Source organism: Ursus arctos, unplaced genomic scaffold (assembly GCF_023065955.2).
Source record: "Ursus arctos isolate Adak ecotype North America unplaced genomic scaffold, UrsArc2.0 scaffold_19, whole genome shotgun sequence".
In the NCBI taxonomy this organism is placed as follows: Eukaryota; Metazoa; Chordata; class Mammalia; order Carnivora; family Ursidae; genus Ursus; species Ursus arctos.
Window position 1 is genome coordinate 35,892,769 of NW_026622863.1, and position 19,921 is coordinate 35,912,689.

General features: G+C 51.6%; 1 protein-coding gene across 1 annotated transcript in view; it reads left to right on the forward strand.

Moving 5' to 3' along the window:
• Positions 1 to 15: 15 nt before the first annotated feature.
• Positions 16 to 19,921, forward strand: part of DNAAF1 (dynein axonemal assembly factor 1) — a 22,138-nt gene continuing 2,232 nt past the window's right edge. The window contains exons 1-10 of the mRNA XM_057314471.1: positions 16 to 258; positions 2,445 to 2,580; positions 3,058 to 3,149; positions 4,736 to 4,957; positions 5,072 to 5,238; positions 7,859 to 7,980; positions 10,789 to 10,955; positions 14,096 to 14,347; positions 18,231 to 18,340; positions 19,724 to 19,780. Coding sequence (XP_057170454.1) covers positions 135 to 258; positions 2,445 to 2,580; positions 3,058 to 3,149; positions 4,736 to 4,957; positions 5,072 to 5,238; positions 7,859 to 7,980; positions 10,789 to 10,955; positions 14,096 to 14,347; positions 18,231 to 18,340; positions 19,724 to 19,780 — 1,449 coding nt within the window. The 5' untranslated portion in view covers positions 16 to 134. The remainder of the gene's footprint in view (positions 259 to 2,444; positions 2,581 to 3,057; positions 3,150 to 4,735; positions 4,958 to 5,071; positions 5,239 to 7,858; positions 7,981 to 10,788; positions 10,956 to 14,095; positions 14,348 to 18,230; positions 18,341 to 19,723; positions 19,781 to 19,921) is intronic.

Genomic DNA, 19,921 nt, shown 5'->3' on the forward strand with positions numbered 1-19,921 from the left:
TGGAGACCAGGCAAGCGTTGAGCTGCCAATGACTCGGGGGCTAGTTAGCGGGGAAAGAAAGCTGCGCCTCCCGGACCGGGCCGGGGGCAGTAGCGACCCCGCAGAACCAGGTGTTCGGTATATCCGGGATAAGCATGTACCCCGAGGTCTCGGAGGCCGTGGTGGACGGGCCGACGGAGCAGGGCTGCGCGCAGGAGCCGGGCGTGGAGGAGTCGGCGGGCGACCACGGGGACGCGGGCCCACGGGGCCGCAAGGAAGGTGCAGACCGCCGCCCCAGGGAGCCGAGGGGGGGCGATGGGCTGCGCCCAGCACCACCCCTAACATTCCCAGCCAGAGATAACAATAGTAATAATAGCAGGGGCCGCAAACACTTTTTAAAGGATGCGTGCCCAGCTCTCACCTCATTTGAGCCGTGCTCCTGCCCTCTGCGGTAGGCACACCTCCCCCCATTTCATGCAGATGAAGAAACTGAGACTTGTAGAGGTTATGGAACTTGCTCCAAAGAGATCACCCTCACGAAGTCAATGACAGAGCAGACTCCTTTTGGACAGTCCGACTCCTGAGCGCAAGCCCTTAACCCAACGCACCCTTCTCCCCACCAACCACCTGTTACATGTTTTGAATGTATCCTTTTATTGCTATCACAATGTAAGATCAAAGGCTCTGGGGACACTGAATTCACAGTGTCCAGTCCAGTGCCTGACCCATGGTAGAGAGTGAATGAGGAGCTGGTGGTTCCCGGGTCAGTGGTTGACTCCTCACCAGTTTCCCAGACAGCCTTCAGCCTCTGCTCCCACTTTGCCTGAGGCCCTAAGGGAGATCTTTTAACGACTAAACTACTTGATTTTGTTTCATTTTTTGAACCCAGTCAACAAACATGGAGCATTGACTGTCCAGGCACGCCCTGATGAAGAGCTGTAGCGAAGCCTTGTAGCTCTCTGGAAAGATAGGATTTGGAGCCACTCACGCTGGGTACAGATGCCGCTCTGCACCTCGCCAGCTTTATGGTCGTCAGCCCAGAGTTTGACCTCTCTTTGGGGGCGGTCTACTCGTCTGTAGGCAGGGATAATTATAATTAGGTTTCTGGGTTACAGTGGGCCATTAATCCACACTAGCTCCTGTTACTCAAGATAATCATTACGTATATTGAGCACCTCCTCTTTCCATATTCCACAGACACTTATCTGGTGCCTCTTGTGGCTGGGCATTGGGCGCAGTGGGAAATGGGTGAGCGTAAGACACAGTCCCACACACGGAGCGTTTAGTCTGGTTCGATAGACCACAGGAACACAGGGCGCAGCAGTCCACAGCTCTTAAAGATTAAGTGCATTTGAACTGGCCAGTTTTGATTGACCTTTAAAAAAAATTAAGTGCCTTTGAATGTGCTCATTCTCTTTGTACCGAAGATATTTTCACCGCTTTTGTTTCTTTTCCTGTGGCTTTTCTTTTGGGCACTTTTAAAAAAGAAGAGAGACCATTATAACCAACACCCTTGTATCATCACTAAGAATTGAAAATAACGAATGTTTTATTATTTTTACTTTAGTCTTTTTAAATTAAAGAAATAAGACATTTCAGATAAAGTTGAGCTCCTTTTGCCCTCCTTCCCCCAATTCTCAGTCCCATTCCCTCCCCCCTTCCCTTGTCTAGAATTTTGTGTGGATCCTTTCAATCACATCTCTCTCTCTCTCTTTCTCCCCCTCCCTCCCACACATGCTCTCCCCCTCCTCTCTCTCTAGATACATATATAAGTATTATTGTCCTTAAACAGTGCGTAGCATGGGTTTGTATGTTTTTAACTTATATAAATGATATCCTGTGCTTATTATGAAACTTGCTTTATTGTCTCACACACGTTTCTGAGAATTATCCGTATTTATGGATATACCTCCAGTGCATTCTTCTCCAAGGCAGAATACTAATCCATTGTTTTATTTAACCAATCACAATGGGTGAACATTTGCATTGTTGGCAGTCTTTGGCTGTTAAAAGTAATGCAGCAATGAGTATCTGTGTACACCTGTCCTTGTGCACCTGTACCAGAGCTTTCACAGAGGACCTGCCTAGAAGTGAACTTTCCATGGTCCTTACCCATGCTTTACAAATTGTCATACCTAGGGGCGCCTGGGTGGCTCAATCATTGAGTGTCTGCCTTCAGCTCAGGGCGTGATCCCGGCATTCTGGGATGAAGCCCCACATCAGGCTCCTCCGCTGGGAGCCTGCTTCTTCCTCTCCCACTCCCCCTGCTTGTGTTCCCGCTCTCACTGGCTGTCTCTCTCTCTGTCAAATAAATGAATAAAATCTTTAAAAAAACAAAACAAAACAAATTGTCATGCTCAGCAAGAGTACTCATACTAAAAGCAGACACTTATTAATCAAGTTAAAATTGGGCAAACTTTTTATGCATCTCTTGATCTCTGTAGAACAAATCTCTTCTTTTACAGAAATTAATGATCCGAAGGAAATATGTGTGGGTCCTTCTGACACATCGTTACCAAGTGAGCAGAAACAGAGTGGTGACAGCAGGTTGGACAGTCGCTCTGCACACCAGAGAGATGACAAGGAAGATCGTGGCCCCAGGTATGGGGGCACACTGCTCCCAATTATAGTACACATTTCCTGAGAAGATAGACGGTGTCATCGCCCCTTTGTATAGATAAGGAAATTGAGGCTTGCGGAGATTAAATAGTTGGCCCAGTGTCTGAGAATTAGTATCAGAGTCAGAATGGTCCTGCCTCTGTGGCACAATGAACCACAATGTATTAAACTTTAATGCTAGGCCTGGAGCAAGAAACATCAGTAGTTCTTGAGGACACTATTAAAAGTATTTTTATTAGAACATACATTGCAATTTTTAAGAATGCTGAAAGTAATGATATTGGATGAGGCCCTGAAAGGTATACGAAAGAAGAACTTAAAATAGCTTATCGGGAAAAAAAAAAGTTATCAGACATGTAGGATATTTTGAAATTTGAGGAAGACATGGGTGTGGTAAAGAAGTTTTGGAAAATATTTCACAACTGACAAATGGCAATAAATTTCTTGTTCACTTCACAGAATGACTAAAAGTTTTCTGCAAAAACTCTGCAAGCAACATAAGCTTTATATTACCCCAGCATTGAACGATACACTGTATTTACACTTTAAAGGTAAGAACCTGACCGAGGTATCTCACGTGAGGGGAAAGGCTCTAGTGGTATAAAAGAATTCTTGCTGGGACCCTCTGGAGCTCTCAAAGTACACTTAAGTAGAAATTTCAGAGTTTAGTGAAGATTTGTAAAAAGCAATAATAGTTCCTTGACATGTCTTCTGTGACTGGAGTTTATAAAAGGGGCCACCAACCCTACGGATACCAAGGAAACATGTTGATATCCTTTACTTATACTTTCTGAAGGACTTATAAAGTTTTCAAGCTAGCAGTCAGTGGTGAACACTGGGCTTGGGCGGGATGTGTCTTGAAAGAGGAGGGTGGTCGGTACCTCCCAGATTGGAGAAGCATGAACAGTAGCATCGCGGGGGGCCCGTGTAAACCTCAACTGGGGTTCATAGACCCAGCTTGTTCCAGCAATGATGAAGAGGAGGGACAGCTGCCCCTTCCTCTGAGCTCGGGGTGGCTAACCTACTTCATAGGTCCTCTGTGTGTTCCTTATTTAGTCAGTAAATATTTACTGAGAGTCTTCTGAGACGCAGAAACGCATATGGCCAAGACATCTGGGGTGTCCTGGGGGACGGGGCAGCCACTGTGAGGCCCACGAAGGGCAGCACACACCCCTTAGAGAAATGCAAGGACTGCTAACCGGTCTCCTCACCTCCGTTGCCCCTTCCAACATGGCAGTGTCGCAGTGCGTGGGACGACTTAGCAGGGCGGTCCCAGGGGCCCCGATATTTAAGAGGTGGGAAGAGGACCCCACGGGTCAGACTTAGTGGAGACAGAAGGTAGAAGAGCTGGGAGGGAGATGTGCGCATATACTCTCCTGCTGCCACGGACCAAATCACCCCCAGACCTAGCAACCTAAAACAAATTCGTTATCTGGTCTGTTTCTGAGGGCCGGGACCTGGGGAATGGTCATTCTGGCTCACCAGGGATACTGCAACTTTTTAATCAAAACTTTTTCAGGCAACAAAAGAAATACCTTTTCAAAGGCTTTGGTAATAGCAGATGAACCATGAATTACAAACTCATAATGAGTTACCAAGGTAAACAAAGTGTTTGTTTTCCTAACCTTAAATTTGGCTCGTAAAATTGAAAAACAGTACAAGACCCACAGTCTGCCCTCGCTCCGGCTTAGCCTGACCCCTTGCTCGTGGCATGGCTTCACTGGGCTGCCTCTTGACTTGGCCCTGCTTTCCTTTGGCTCCTTTCAGGCAGGTCAGGCCTCCCCTCCACCCACTCCCGGCCGGGAAGGGGAGGTGGCCGCTGCAGCGCTAGGCTCCGCCCTCCAGGCCTGGCAATTCCAGCAGAAAGATGCCCTCTAAACCTCCCAGCGGTCAGCAGAGTTGGCCCTGCTTGGCTCAGGGTGACCAGCACAGAGTGGATTGCTGTGACTCAGACTGGCCGCCCAGGGCGCCGTGTGAGGGGACAGTATCCACAGAGGAATGCTCCTCAAAGAAAAGCAGCAGTGGGGGCGCTGGAGGAAGGAGGTGTGGATGGTCGGCAGGTAGTCCACAGCAAGGGTGACCCTGAGCCTCGCGTGTGTGGAGGGGCTTATCCGGCACCCCCCTTCCTTCTCACTAGGTTTTGATCGCATCGAGAACTTGGAAGAGTACACGGGGCTACGCTGTCTCTGGCTGGAGTGCAATGGAATACAGAAGATCGAGAACCTGGAGGCCCAAACCGAGTTGCGTTGCCTCTTCTTACAAGTGAACTTGCTCCATAAAATCGAGAACTTAGAACCTCTGCAGAAACTGGATGCTCTTAACCTCAGCAACAATTACATCAAGACCATTGAAAACCTCTGTAAGCCGTCCCAAGAGGGGTCTTGACGCCATTTTGCCCGCCACTTTCCCCTGGGGGAGGTTCTAAAAGGGTTTCATGCCTTTGTTGCTTACTTCTGCTCACCTCACCTTGCAGCCTGTCTGCCGGTCCTGAACACCCTGCAGATGGCCCACAATCACTTAGAGACTGTGGAAGACATTCAGCATCTAAAGGAGTGTTTGAAACTTTGTGTCCTGGACCTTTCCCACAATAAGCTGAGTGATCCAGAAATCCTGGGCGTCCTGGAAAGCATGCCTGATTTGGTAAAACGTGGATTTTTAGAGACTGAATCTCTCCTCCCCCCCCCCATTCCCTTCCCCTCCTTTCCTCCAGCCTTCCTCCTTCATCCAGCCTGTCCTCTTGGGGTCTTTCGCTGGAGTAACTGCAACACCAGACATCATGTCATTTCACCCACAGACACTTCAGTGTGGATCTCAGGCAGATAAGCCCTTCTTTTCCTGCTGGGTCCCCCTGCCCTTAACAGGCCAAAGGAACCAGTTCGTTTCTCAGGACTCTGCCACATTCTGGATTTGATTGCTTGCGTCCCATTGTGGCGTCCTGTAATCTGTTCTGCTGGACCCGTATTTCTTGTGAAATGCCAGTGGAGCCGGAGGCTTGTCCCATCCAGGTTCAGTGTTTTTCTGGGAGGGGTGCCGCTGGGTCACGTCGCAGGGCCTGTGATGTCTGCTTCCCTCTCTCGTTTGTAACTTGAAGACAGCCTGATGGAGCTCCGAGGTCATCTGCCTACTGCAGCCAGGATAGAGCCCCATCCGTCCATCTCCAGTCCCGTAGCAGTTGCCTCATGAGTCACTCCTTCAGAAGCCACATGGTGGCCACTGTCCAGCCCTCCTGTTCCTGCCTCGTTTATTAGCTCGAGAGCTTCTCCCACAAGGAACTCCCTCGTCACCTAATGGTTCCCTAGTATATAGTTCACACAGAAAGGCCGTGATGAAGGCTTGGCTCTTTGTTTTTTATTCATGAATTTTCAGAGAAAGGAGCCGAGAACCTAGCAACCACTAATGGTGACAAGGGATGGTTTTGCCTTCCATTGTATCACTATGAGCTCATGGGTTTATGTATACAATATTTGATATGATTTAACCCTTGCTCTCATTTTAATTTTGGATATTCACATGGTCCCATCTTCCGGCCTGTGGCAAGCCCTCCAGGCCACCCCTTCCTGTGTCCTTTTGACTTAACTCTGGTAACCTTTGATGGCTTCCTTGCTTTCTTGTGTGCACATGTTGTCGTGTGCTCTGGGGAACATATTAAAAATAGTACCCCAAAACCCTGAGCTCACTGTTTACTGCTTTCGGTATGGATATGTAAGGGAAAAGTGAGTCGATCTAAAGAAAAATAGTAAGCAAATCATAGTTCGGGAATAATGTTCTGAGTAGATTGTCAAGGAGGAGTAGCTTAGAATCGCCAGCATCCAGCGATAAGATAAAGCTGTATCACATAATACTTTTTTATTTTCTTTTTGCTTATGCCGTAATGAAGTGCCACAGACTGGGTGGCTTAAACAATAGAAATTTATTTTCTCATGATGCCAGAGGGTAGAAGTGGTCCAGGATCACAGTGTTGGGGGGTTGGTTTCTCCTAAGGCCTCTCCCCGTGTCCCGGGTCCTCCCATCGTCTCATCTGCATGTCTGCGTCCCAATCCCCTCTTCTAAGGACGCCAGTCAGGCTGGACCAGGGCCCAGCCTGAGGACTGCGTGTAATCTGAATCACCTCTTTAAAGGCCCTGTGTCCAAATGCAGCCACATTCTGCAGTGCTGGGGTTACGAAGGGAACATATGAATTTGGGGAAGGGGGGCACAGTACAGCCTGAGCCAAAAGCAGTCTGCCTTATAGTTGTTTTGTGATTGTGTTTTCTTTTTTACGATTCATTTACTTATTTGAGAGAAAGAGAGAGCAAGTAAGGGGAGGGGTAGAGGAAGGGAGAGAGAGAATTCCCAGCAGACTCCCTGCTGAGCAAGGAGCCCATTGCGGGACTCGAGCCCATGACTCTGGGATCACGACCTATGCCGAAATCAAGAGTTGGATGTTTAACCAACAGCCGGCCAGGCGCCCCGTTTTGAGATTGCTTTTAACTCCTCTGCCCGCGATGCAGCCCTCAGTCCTTTAGTGCATGCCCTGGGGTATAGAGTGCACCTCTACCCCGCTCCCCCAGCCCCATGGGGAAAATACCATCAGAACGAAGTCTGGGGACTGCTAAACTCGTTTGCAGCATATTTGTTTTCTCCAATAACACAGACCACTTTAGATTAAAAAAAACCACTTTCGTGAGTTCAGGCAAACTAGTCTTAAATGTGTCTCCCGCATGTCACCTTGGCTGCTCCCTTCTCTTGAGTGTCACAGGTGGGAAAGGAGGAGACGGGGTTTAAGGACAGGGGATGCTGCACGGGTCCCCATGACATCCAGCAGATGCGTGAGCCTGGCGTGTGGGCGCGCTCCATCCTTTCCCCGTCCATGCTTCCTGTCCTCCCAGCTGCTATGTATGCTTTCCCAAAATGAGTCCTGGCTGGGAAGGAGAGAAAACAATCAATTAGACTGAGGTTAATGTCAGCAAAAAAGCTTGAGTGAGCAAAATAATGTCCTCGCTGAGTTGGACAGGACTTCGGATGTGTTTTCCGAAATTGTTCTGGAAGGACAGTGAGATTTCGGGTCTGGAGTTCAAGTACAAGAAAGGGCTGCTCCATGATCAGGACAGGTCTGATGGCACAAAAGCAAGGAAAACCCCCGGCTTCCCTGATAAAGTCATTGGGAGGTGACGGGGGCACAGGCGTCGTCTTTATGGACTCTCAGAGCGCAGCGCATGTGAACCGTTTGAACCACACCCATGTTTTATTAATCAGTCTGGTTCTGCCTGTACGCTTGCAGCGCGTCCTGAATCTGATGGGAAACCCCGTGATCAAGCACATCGCTAATTATCGGAAGACAGTCACCGTTCGACTAAAACATTTAACGTACCTGGATGACAGACCAGTTTTCCCAAAGGACAGGTAAGCTGGAGAGAGGCCTATGGATCACACTGTAATATGTCATGTTGAGCACGCTTAATAGTAAACTTGTACACATTTCTGACTTACGAGCATTTTCACACATCATTAAATATTCTTAGGAAACAAGTTTCATGGCTACATTATTGTTTATAATAAGTTATTCCCTGTTTTTGAGCACTTAGTCATAGATTTTTTTTCATAATCCTCTGATAACTATCCCTGCATGTAAGTTTCTGACCTCACTGCTGATTTCCTTAGGGTGGAATTCTAAGAGTTGTATCACTGGATTAAGGACTGCGGTTTGAGCCTTTTTAAAGGTGCTTGTAAATGTTTTCTAATTGTTTTCTAGAAAGTTTGTAACAGTTCATGACTTCACCAGACATAACCATATAAAAGAAACCTTCACCAGGTGAATTGATCAGTGAAGATTGTATCTCATCTTATTTTTGGGGTAACTGATAAAGTTGGGCACTCTTATGTGTTTGTCAGGCAGGTGGAGCTCTTCCTCTGTGAGCACCCCATTTATAACTTCCTCCCAGTTTCCTTTTGGAGGTCCGTTATTGGTTCGTAGGAGCTCTTTTTTCTATTAAGAATACTGAACCCAGGACTGCCATGTGTACTGTCATTACTTTTATATCTGTGTTTTTAACTTAGGTCACTATTCCTACTACCTTAGAATAAAACCTCAGTAACATGGGCTGCTTGAAGGGAAGTGCAATCTAAACTTTAGAGTACATGACATTTAAGAAGCAGCATAGCTGGTGATGTATTTCTTAATTCACAAAGGTAAATGAAACTAACCAATATTTCAAAGAGAAGCGAAAGCCTCTACTCCAACCAGGTGGGAAAACGAGACCACCTGCTTCTGGGAAGTTGACGGGGGGCTGATGCCCCCAGTTCCGAGGCACCCAGCCCTGGGGGCGACGGGGGGACACCGAGCAGAGCCTAGGTAATGACTTCAAAGCCCAGCTCTGCAGCCCTGAGCTCCGTTCCCTTGGATGGGCTCGCTAACCTCCCCAGCCTCACGTTGCTTATCTGCAGAGTGCGGACAATATGACCATCGGGTCCTTATGAGTAACGGGTGGGATTTGAGAGGTATGGGGATCAGAAGGAGTGAACCAGTGGGAGGGGCTGCGGCTAAGGATTCTGAACCTCCACCAGGGGCGGTGCTAAAAATGGGAACAGTGATAGGAGCCTGGCCCCTTGCGTAGAGCCGCTCTGGTTCAGGGGTCGGACTCACCCCTCTGGTTCAGGGGTGGGTTTGAGTCCTCATTCCTTCCATCCCTAGCGGTCCCACAGCAGCCACTCGCTGTTCTCCCTGCCTGGGGAGCTCCTCACAGGTGTTTACAGGTGTCCGCTCACCTGTCTCCTCAGTAAGCCCTCCCTGACCCACCCCTTATCTCAGGAGCACCTTTTCCACCTGGTGTCTCTTTAACTGGATTTCTTTTCTTTGCACACATACTTGTTTCCGTCTTTAGGGTCTATCTGTCCCCATAAAAAGGCAGCTCTGACAGAGCTTCTCTTACCTGCTGTATCCCCAGCCCCCACAACAGTTCTCCCACTTAAAGTGTGCAACTCAATGGTTTCTAGTATATTCACAGAGTTGTGCGACCACCACATCAATTCCAAAATATTTTTATTGCCCCAAAAGAATAACCCTTACTCATTAGCTGATATTTCTCATTACCCCCTCTGCCAGCCCTTGTCTCTGTGGGTTCTCTTCTATTCTGGATGCCTCGTATTGATGGAATCATACAATATGTGGTCTTGTGTGATTGGCCCCTTTCACTCAGTGTGACAGTTTCAAAGTTCATGAACGTCGTAGTGCGTAGCAGGAACTCATTCCAAAATAACGTCCCCAAAGAATATTCCGCTTGGAAGCGCCACGTTTTATCTAGCCATCAGTTGATGGGTTTGGGGGTTGTTTCCACGTTGGGGCTATTGTGAAGGGCGCCGCTACTTATATTCATGTGCAGGCTTTTGCGTGCACGTTTTCAACTCCGTGGAGCAGATACTACAGAGCACGGCGCCGGCTTGTGGGGCAGATGTCGTGGCGCTCCGCTCCGTAGCTGCCGGGCTCTGTTCCAGGCTGGCGGCGCGGCCTGCGTTCCCGGCGGGAGCGGGGGTGCCTGGTGCCGCACCTTCTCGCCCGCGTCTGTTCTCGCAGGCGTGATGTGCTCTCACGGCCGTAACCCGCAGTTCTGCGATGTCGGAGCGTGCTGAGCGCTCGGCCACCTGCCTGTCTTCTTGCTGAGGTGTCTAGGTCATTTCCCGCTGGTTTTCTTTATTGCACTTTTTTTTTTTTTTTTGAGTTTTCGTTGTTTGTTTGTTTTGGATATAAGCCATTTATCAGTTATCTTCCCTGCACATATTTTCTCCCAATCCGTGGCTTCTCGTTTCATTCTTTTAAAGTTCCTCTATTTTTAGATGGTGTTGTCTTACATTCATGAGTCGTAGAAGTTCTTTATGTATTCTGCCTACACGTCCCTCAGTAGATGTGTGATCCCACATTCTGTGGGTTGTCTTTTTACTTTGTTTATGGTGTTCTTTGTTTTCCAGACATTTTTAATTTTGACGGCTCTGACTTATTTTTCCTTTTACCGCTGGTGCCGTCGGCATCACGCGGAGAAGGCTCTGCAGACCGTTAAGGAGGGAGGTGTGCGTGTATTAACTGGGATCCTTGCGGCCACACATCCCGTGTGCCTTCAGTCTGGTTTGGGGGAAATGAGCGAGTTTGGTGAGACAGTCTGTTTTGAATTTACTTTTAACCTCCTGAATTTCTGTTTCTCTGTTTGTCCTCATCCACAGAGCTTGTGCAGAGGCCTGGGCCAGGGGCGGGCTTGCCGCTGAGAAAGAGGAGAGACAGCAGTGGGAGAGCAGAGAGCGGAAGAAGATCGAGGACAGCATCGAAGCCCTGGCGATGATCAAGCGGCGAGCGGAAGAGAGAAGGCGGCAGAAAGCCAGCCGGCAGGAAGGTACGCGCCCGGGATGGGAGCAGCTCCCAGGGCTCCGTCTAGACCAGGAATCTGGGCTGCTGAACTTGGTCTTTATTCTCGGGGATTTCTTTCTGACCATTCATTCACACACGTGTGGATCCGTGTGCATGTGGCCTCACCCACGTGCCAAGCGTTGGGAAGAGCCCAGCATTGATAGGCAGTTTCAGTCCACTTTCGGGGATGAAAACATGGTTGTGTTAAAATAGCCTCAGTTTCCCAAAATAAATAATGTCTTAGTTTTCCAGGACTATCCTAACAAATTACCATAAATTTAGGGGCTTAAAACAACACGTTTATCATCACAGTTTTGTAGGTCAGAAGTCTGACGTGAGTCTCATGGGGCTAAAACCAAGGTGTGGGCAGGGCTGTGTTCCTTCCAGAAGCTGCCGGGGAGAATCTGTTCTTCCGTCTTTTCCAGCATCTAGAGGGGCCCTGGGCCTGTGACCCCTCCTCCGCCTTCCTCTGCAGAACCTTCAAATCTCTCTCCAGCTCCGATACCCCGCCCTCCTCTCCTAAGGATCCGTGTGGTGACACTGAGCCCACCCGCATAATCTACGATCATCGCCCCATCTCGGGGTCCTTAATCTCATCCACAAAGTCCCTTTAACTGCATGAGGTCACATATTGACAGGTTCTGGGATTAGGATGCGGACACCTTTGCGGGGCCAGTATTCCATCCCCCACAAAGGAATATCGTGAATTCATATCAAAGCAGTGTGGTACTATCCTGACTTCATGCTGACCCCACGTAGGGCTGCTGACGGCAGTGACACCAGCCAGCATCTAGACCAGGGGCTTGGTCTGCGCCTTCATCCCGTGTCTCAGCCACACGGTTATTAAGGTTTTCCATGACTGCTACTGCTCTTTTAAATCCACTGTCTGCACACAGAAAGTTCTCTCTGCCCATGTGGAAGGGAGGGGGATAAAGAAATAGGTTTTGGCACACACGTCGGGCCCACATACGTTCTTGCATGAGGACCAAGGACACAGACATTGTCACGGAAGCCAACAGGGAAAGAACAGGGTTCTGCGCCTCTGAGGAGACCACAGTTTCCCTGGGGAGGTGCAGAGGACTACCAGATGCCCCTGTTTGGAATTCAGTTGTAAACTGGGAAATCGAAGAAGGTTAGCTGGCTTGGGCAACATCACATCAAGAAGGGCCTTGAAAACCAGCCCTGACATGACAGGGAACAGGAGGTCATGGGCCATGAAGTGATGTTAGTGGCATGAGCTTGGTGGCTCATGTGGGGGCAAGGTGGCCCAGTGCTGGGGGGCCACGCAGGGAGCCGCAGCCCTGGTGCCACAGAATCACCGTGGAAAAACATGGAGGCCCTGGACCTTTTTTTTTTTTTTAAAGATTTTATTTATTTATTCGACAGAGACAGCCAGCGAGAGAGGGAACACAAGCAGGGGGAGTGGGAGAGGAAGAAGCAGGCTCATAGCGGAAGAGCCTGATGTGGGGCTCGATCCCATAACGCTGGGATCACGCCCTGAGCGGAAGGCAGACGCTTAACCGCTGTGCCACCCAGGCGCCCCTGGACCTTTTTTTTAATTGACATGAAATTCACATAAAATTAGCCATTTCGAAGTGGCATTTGGTATATCACAGTGTGATACAAAGAGTACCTCTGTCTACCTCCAAAACATTGTCATCACCCTGGAATCAAACCCTGTGCGGGTGAGCAGTGACCCCCATGCTGTCCGCCACCAGCCCCCAGACCCATGTTTCTGGATGCTTCTTATACATGGAGCTCTCCCCAAGATGTGACATTTTGCGTCTGGCTTCTCTTACCTGGCCTGGTGCTCTGGGAGTTCCTCCAGGTGGTCACACGATCAGTACTTCTTTCCTTTTAATGGCCTCCTTGGCAATTCAGTCCTGTGAACTCAGAATGGCAGCAGCACACCTTCTCTGTGGGACGGACTGTGCTCCCTCTGGTTAGCTCGGACTGGAGCCGACAGCCTGCGCGGTTGTATGAAACCCGCCGAACACTCGAAAGGCTCAGGATCACCCGATTCCTGGCTCGGCAGGACCAGGGAGGCCTGGGAAATGTGAATAAAGCCCAGCTGGTCTATTCCAGGATCTCAGAACCTGTCTCCCCGGCTTGCCCTCTCTCACCCAGTTTCAAGATTCTGTCTACGCCCGGGTTAATGTAAATGAAGCCCCCTGCCTCCCCAGTCTACTGCCCCAAATCTGGAACTCAGAGTCACCTGCCCACACCCTATGTCCCTGGCCAGCATCTGGTAAAGGCTTCCAGGGAGAGAGTGAATCCTGGGTCTGTGCTGGTCCAAGCCTGGCGCAGGATCCTAGGGACGGTCCTCGGGCCACCTTGATAAGAACCCCTTCCTCATCCTGTACCCAGTAGAGGAGCTCGAGTCTCCATGTGACACATATTTACTGTTTCTCACCTAATTACAAAACGTGAACACACCACGCATAGAAAACAAGAAAGCACCGGTAATAACAAATTGTAGCAAGAACCACTCAGTACTTAGCGTGAGCATTTCCTGGCTTTTCCCCATGCATGTAACATTTATGGATTTTTACAGAAAAATGGCATAATTATTTTGCTTTCTGCCTATTGTTTTAAATTAGCATACCATATTTTCCATAAAGTCGACGTTCTCCTATAGCATTCTTCTGTTCCAAACTTTTTATTTTGGTATTTTTCAGTTTCAGAAAAGCTGAAAGAATAGTAAAACAAACAGCTGTATGGTGCCCGCTTAGATTAGATGGTGTTCAGTATTCTCTCTCGCACACGCACACACGCACACACGCACACACGCACACGCACTCCTGTTCTGCCGAGCCATTTCAAAGTCAAGGTAGACATCATGGCCCTTAAATCCCAATGTTTCCGCGCCCATCTCCTAAGAGCCCCCGCACGGTCTCCTTCAAGGCGTGTCCTGTGCCACTAGACGGATGTGCTGAGCGCCACCCCCCATGGACACTAAGCTCTGCTTCCTCAGCGCTCAGCACACTTTGACGGACACCTTCGCTGCGTCCCCGACAGTCCCCCGAGCTCACCCCCAGCAGTTCGCTGCGTGTCCCCGAGAGACGTGCAGAGCCCCCTGTCCTCCCAGGCCATTTCCTGGCTCACCCTTGGACTTCTCTTGTTCAGGGGAGGAGCCGGCGCCGGAGGAGAGCAAGAATGTGGATGGCAGTGTGTCAGGGAAGGAAGAGCCTCGTGAGGAGGGGGAGAGGCGGCAGAAAATGGAGCAGTTTGTCAGTGAGAGCTTCGAGGCCAGGGATGAGCTATTCCCGGAGAAGTCGGGTCTGGTGGCGGTCAGCAGAGAGACCGAAGGCCAGGAGCCGGCGGGGCTGTGCCTGGAGGAGGCCCTGAAGCCGGCCACCCCCGGAGCTGCCTGCGAAGGTAAGGAACTCAGGGCGGCACGGATGCACCCCCGGGGTCCAGCCTCTGAGCCGCGCACCTGCGGGGTGTTTCCGATGGCTGTGCCTTTAGGATAAAGTACGCGTGTTGTCTCATGTGCTAGAGCAGCGCTGCCCATGGAGATATAGTGGGGCCAGTACTGCGTTTTCTAGTGAACAGAGTAAAAAAGGCATGGGTGAAACACCAACATTCTATTTTAATTGAACCCAACATACCTAAAATATAATCACTTGAATCAGTGTAAAATTCTTCATGAGATACTTGTATTGGCACCGCGTCTTCAAAGCCCAGTGTGTCTTTGACGCGGCACATCTCAGTGCCGATGCTGCCTTTTCAATGCTTCCGGGGAGATGGAGTCCCGCTAGGAGGAAGGAGTTGTTTTACGCTGCTTCAGTTGTAAAATGTAAGTGAATTAAAAATAAAAACCAAGTAAGAACTTCAGTGCCTCAGGAGTACCGGTCCCATGTCCGGTGCCCAGGAGCCAGCCCTCCGTGGCCGTGGCCGTGGCCGCCGCAGTGGACGATGTAGCTGTGGGCAAAGCAGGCCCCCTGGTGGGGTCTGCCACGCTCCCTGGGTCCCTCTGACTCACGGATAAACCCAGGACTTGCCCGGGACGCTGGCCCATTGCTGTGGCGCGGGTGAAGGTGAGCCGGACCTAGGGCAGGCCCATCTGTAGGGCCTTGAGAGACGGGGAACGGCTTGTCCCCCTGAGCAGCATGTGGGGTCTGTTGGGGGAGCTCAGCTGTTTGGCCCAGAACACAGGTTCCCAGAAGGAAGGTCCCCACTGTCTGGGAGAGAACTTCAGAGTAACCCTGTCTGCAGAGCGCCAAGGACACCAGCCAGAGGGGCAAGGGCCACAGCCCAGGGTGCCAGGCATGGCTGAATTCTCTTTCCAGATAAAGGATTTGGACAGAGCAGACCACCTGCGGTGCTTAACCCCAAGGAGGCCCACCCCACTCCCTCCTCCAAATAGTGCCCATCCACGGGGATTTAGAGCCACATCCTCTTCTCCAGTAACACCTGAAAAACCTATCTCGTAGGCCAGTCTTTCACAGGCTGTGTGCGGGAAATAAAAATGCACAGTAGGAAGGGGGTGTATGTAGGGAGGGATGGACCTGACCCCCTTCAGGAACTCAGGGACACCGTTCTTGTGGCACTGAGCCCCAGGAATTCCCCAGGGATCCCGGCCAAGGGAGCAAGGGGCCATGGATGGAAAAGAGGAAGGAGCACAAGGGACAAGTGCGCTCACAGGGCAGGCCCAGCCCCCGGGCGACGCAGGAGGGAAGAGTCCTGTGTGAAGGGCCACGGCCACAGTCACGGAAAGAGAAGAGTGCTCCCTGGTGTTCGGCTCACCTCTGCAGGTGCTGGTTTCAGCTCTCCAGACTTCGCCACGAGGCTGGAATGCTGCTCTGAGAAGCACGACTTGTTTTGAATAACTTTTTCCTTAGGAAACACTCGTGGGCTGCTTTGTACCACCGCGAGCTGGCTTCGCTGCGTGGGGCTGCCAACCCCCCACGGCCTGGTCATCCTTGTTTTCTGGACGAGAATGTCTACCAAAAGGGTCCTGTTTTCCCTCCAGCTTCCCACGGGTGGAGACGGGATAGGCCTTATTGTTTAAAAGGTGCAATAGTGGTGTGACCATGTGCTGCGCAGCGGGTGTCACCAAGCACTCCCCCGCACGCTCGCCCCTCCGGGAGCCTTTGCTTGGAAGCTGCACCTGGTATGGGAGCAGAGTGGCCTGAGAGGGACCCCAGCTTTTGTCTTCCCGAACGGATGGAGGCACATTTGAAGAGGAGCTGGCTGACCGCAGCAGCCGTGGTCTAGAGCGCGAGACACAGCCAGCTCTGTTTACCCAACATGCGTGGGTGGGCGGCGATGACCAGAGCTTCCCAGGCTGGACTTGCGGGGACCCCATTGTATGCAAGTGGAAAGAGAGGCTCAGAGGGGTGAAGTAACCTGCTCCAGTGGAGAGCGAGCACACGGAGGATGAGGGGATTGAAGGCAGCACCACCTCTGGAGACCAAACCTCACCCATCCTCGCTCCGCCCGCCCCAGCCTCTACTCTCTGCCCCTCCTGAGCTCACCCCTCTGGGTGTCGGCGGCCCGAGAGGTAAACTGGGCTGGCAGAGCAAGGAGATCCTTCTTCCGCTTTGATTCAAATGACTCAGCCCCAAGAAAGGCGAATCTACATATAAAAACCTTCTGTTCAAAAAAATTACTTTCCATTCGTCTTTCCTGCATTGGACCGTCTTTCCTCATAGGTGAAGGATGGGGGCACGAGGAGCTAACCGACGTGAGCAGTTCTGCTGCATTTTCTGTGCAAAGTCTGGGTCCTCCTCCTGCAATCAGGAGTCACTGGGGGCTCGCGGAGCAGAGTCAGGACTCGGAGCCTGAGTCATCTCCCCATCCCCGTTGGGAAGTCTGCATCTCAGGGCAGAGAGCACGTGCACCATCGTGGAAATCACAGCCTCTCCCGCCTCTTATTCCATTCACCCTAGAAGGGCCTTGGCTGCTGTCTGGTGGTCCCCAACATGGTCCAAGAACCACACAGGGATTTCACTAAGACACACTGTGTGCAGGTGAGGCAGTGCGGGTTCTAGACCGATCCCCTGAGGTCAAAGCCACGTCCCACCCCTCCATCAGCTAAGTGACCTCAGGCAAACCTCAAAACCTCTGGGAGCCTGTTTCAGCCTCTGTGAAATGGAAACTGTCTCTGCCACAGATTGAATGATGCATGTCAGCCATGCCCCCAATAATTGTTCATCTCTTCCCTGCTTTACCTTTTTCCAAAACAAAGCCTAAGCAGATCGCTTTTAGGAAACAAAGGGACTCAGCTGCTGCCTTGACAAGCTTCTGGTGGCTGGGAAGTTGGAGACTACGGCACCATGAGCAGGAAAGGGGTGCAGGAGGAAGGGCTGGCCGAAGGGGAAGCAGACCAAGGTAGTAATTACAAGCACCAAATAGGAGAAGCCACAGGGATGGCCACGTGGAGACCATGACTGCTGGGCCTAGTGAGGGAAGGGCTTGGGGTCATCCACAACAGCAACCACAGATACCTCTGGGGCTCTCTAGGCCAAACTGGACACACCGGACCTATGTGTGATGAGGAAAGCTGAGCCATGGATCTCTAACAACGGAAGCCACAAGACTGAAGAGCAGCGGGAGAACAGGACCCAAGGATAGGCTTGGGGACCTCAAAAAGTGGGAGCCTGGAGTAGGAAGAGGAACCCATCCCAATTTCATGTTTGCAGGCCACCCTGCGTTATTTATTTTTTAAGATTTTATTTATTTGAGAGAGAGAGAGACGGAGATAGCAAGAGAGAGCACAAGCGGGGAGGAGACAGAGACGCAGACTCCCCGCTGAGCAGGGAGCACAATGTGGGGCCCAATCCCAGGACCCTGAGATCGTGACCTGAGCCAAAGGCAGACGCTTTACGGACTGAGCCACACAGGTGTCCCATCCCTTCGTTATTTAGTGGGCCTCCCTGACACTCGCACTGCCACTGGGGACAGGCGGTCCCCGCGGGTGGTGGGCTCAGCCCCTCCTGGACTCTCCAGCCTGCCTCCCCTCCACCTCCCCAGGCGGCCTTCATCTCCTTGCCCACCAGCCAGGCCTTTCCCGGCACTTGTGTATTCCGCCTGCTCCCTGGCTGGTACTTTCATCTTGTTGGAGTCAGGGCCACATTCCAGCAAGAAGGTGGCTCTCCTCCTCCTCTCCTTTCTCTTTAGACAGAACCCTGTCCTAACCTGGGAATTCTCGTGGCTTCTGTCCCAGGGACTGGCCTCCCTCTGCTCACGCTTGTCAGCCTGATCGCTGCGCATAAAACTCGCCCCAAGGTGAATAACCCTGTGTTGTTGTTCTCAGAACCGCCCCCCCAGACCGTGGTCGCCGGGGGTGAAGCAGGCACAGAACTGGGCGGAGACGATGATTTAGAAACCATCACACTGGAGGTGAAGGAGAAGTTCCTCATCGACGTACGTAAATAGTCTGGAGAGAAGGGTCTGCTTCACAGTTGGTATCAGATCCCATAGAAACCTTCCAAATCCTCACTAACCAAAGTGTGCTCCGTGGCCAATGGGCTTGACATCCCCGAGCCGGTTGGAATTCAATCCAGACTGGGCCAGACCTGCCTTGTAACACGATGTCCCCCGGTGTTCATACACGTGTGTGTTCGAGATTGAGCGGGGCTGGCCCAGATGTTGCCCCTCCAGCTCCCTCTATGAAACCTGATTTGTTTTGCCCGAAGTCACACAGCAAAGTAACTCTGTCTAGCAAGCCTTCTACAGAATTGTTAAGACCGTGACATTTATCAGTGGGGCCTCCACTGCTCCCTGGCCAGCTGTGTAGCCTGTTGCCACTCGGGCTTCCTGATGGGGGGCCCGTGTGGCCTGGAGAACGCCCTTCCTCCCGGCTCTTCCCGTATGGGGAACGGTCACTGGAGCGGCTACCATGGGAGTTCACGCATTTCCTCAAGACCCCCAGGAAGTGTGCCTGGGGGGGACAAGGAGTGGGGAGGCATCTGTCACCCCCTGAGCCTCACGGCCAGCAGGCAGCTGGGGCTCACTCGGGGCCCCGGGAAGGACGGCCAGCAGCTTTGCCTGCCCCCACCCACTTCCCTGGTAAACCGCACAGCTTCACATGGCTCAGTAGACTCGCACTGAGCACAATGTTCAGAGTGGGCTCCCAGCTTTCGGAGCCCATGAATAGTAAGAAACAACACTGGGGAGAGAGAACCAGCTATGTCTGGGACAACCAATAGAACGTAGGTTCTTATCCTGCCTGGCACTGTTCTAGACAGATGATGGATTGATTGAACCTTCCTGTAACTCTAAGAGGAGACAGAAACAGAGAGGCAAAGCAACTTGCCCAAGGCTCCACAGCCAAGCCATGGTGGGGCAGGAATACTACGCGAGGCAGTGCGGCTCCGGAGTTCCTCCATCGAACCGCCCACTGTGCTGCTTGCCCCACGTGCTGGCCTGCTGGCTATGGAGGAAGAGACAACCATCCACAAACCCACGACACAAGCCCCCCCACCTCCAGCCCCGGTCGTGGGGAGGCCTGAACCATACTCATGTTACACCACACAGAGTCCTAAGCAGTGCCTTTGGTTTGGGCCCCATCGTTTCCCCCAGAGGCGCTGGCTGGGTCTTTGATGACAGAGGCATTCCTGCCCACCTCCTTCATCACTGAGGTCTGGACACACGGGGTGGCGCTATGTGTGTGCTGTGAGTGTGCACGGCTCGCCTGAGGGCTTCGGGTCCTTCCTCGTTCCTCCTGCATGCTCTGCTTGCACACGACCCTGACTCGCGGGACCCTGTGCATGCCACCTGGTGACAGGGGCTCATTTGTTCTTCTAGGACCTGCCCGACTTGGAAGACGCTGACACAGGCGAGCCTCTGGAAGGCCAGGACGAGGTCACCAGCCCCGTGTCCCCACATCAGCCTGATGTCACTGTCACCCCGGTCCTGTTACTCACAAAGCACAGATCCTTCACACACGTCAGGCACCCCCACACCCCTGCACCCCTGGGTCTCCCCTCTCCAAAGCAAAAGCAG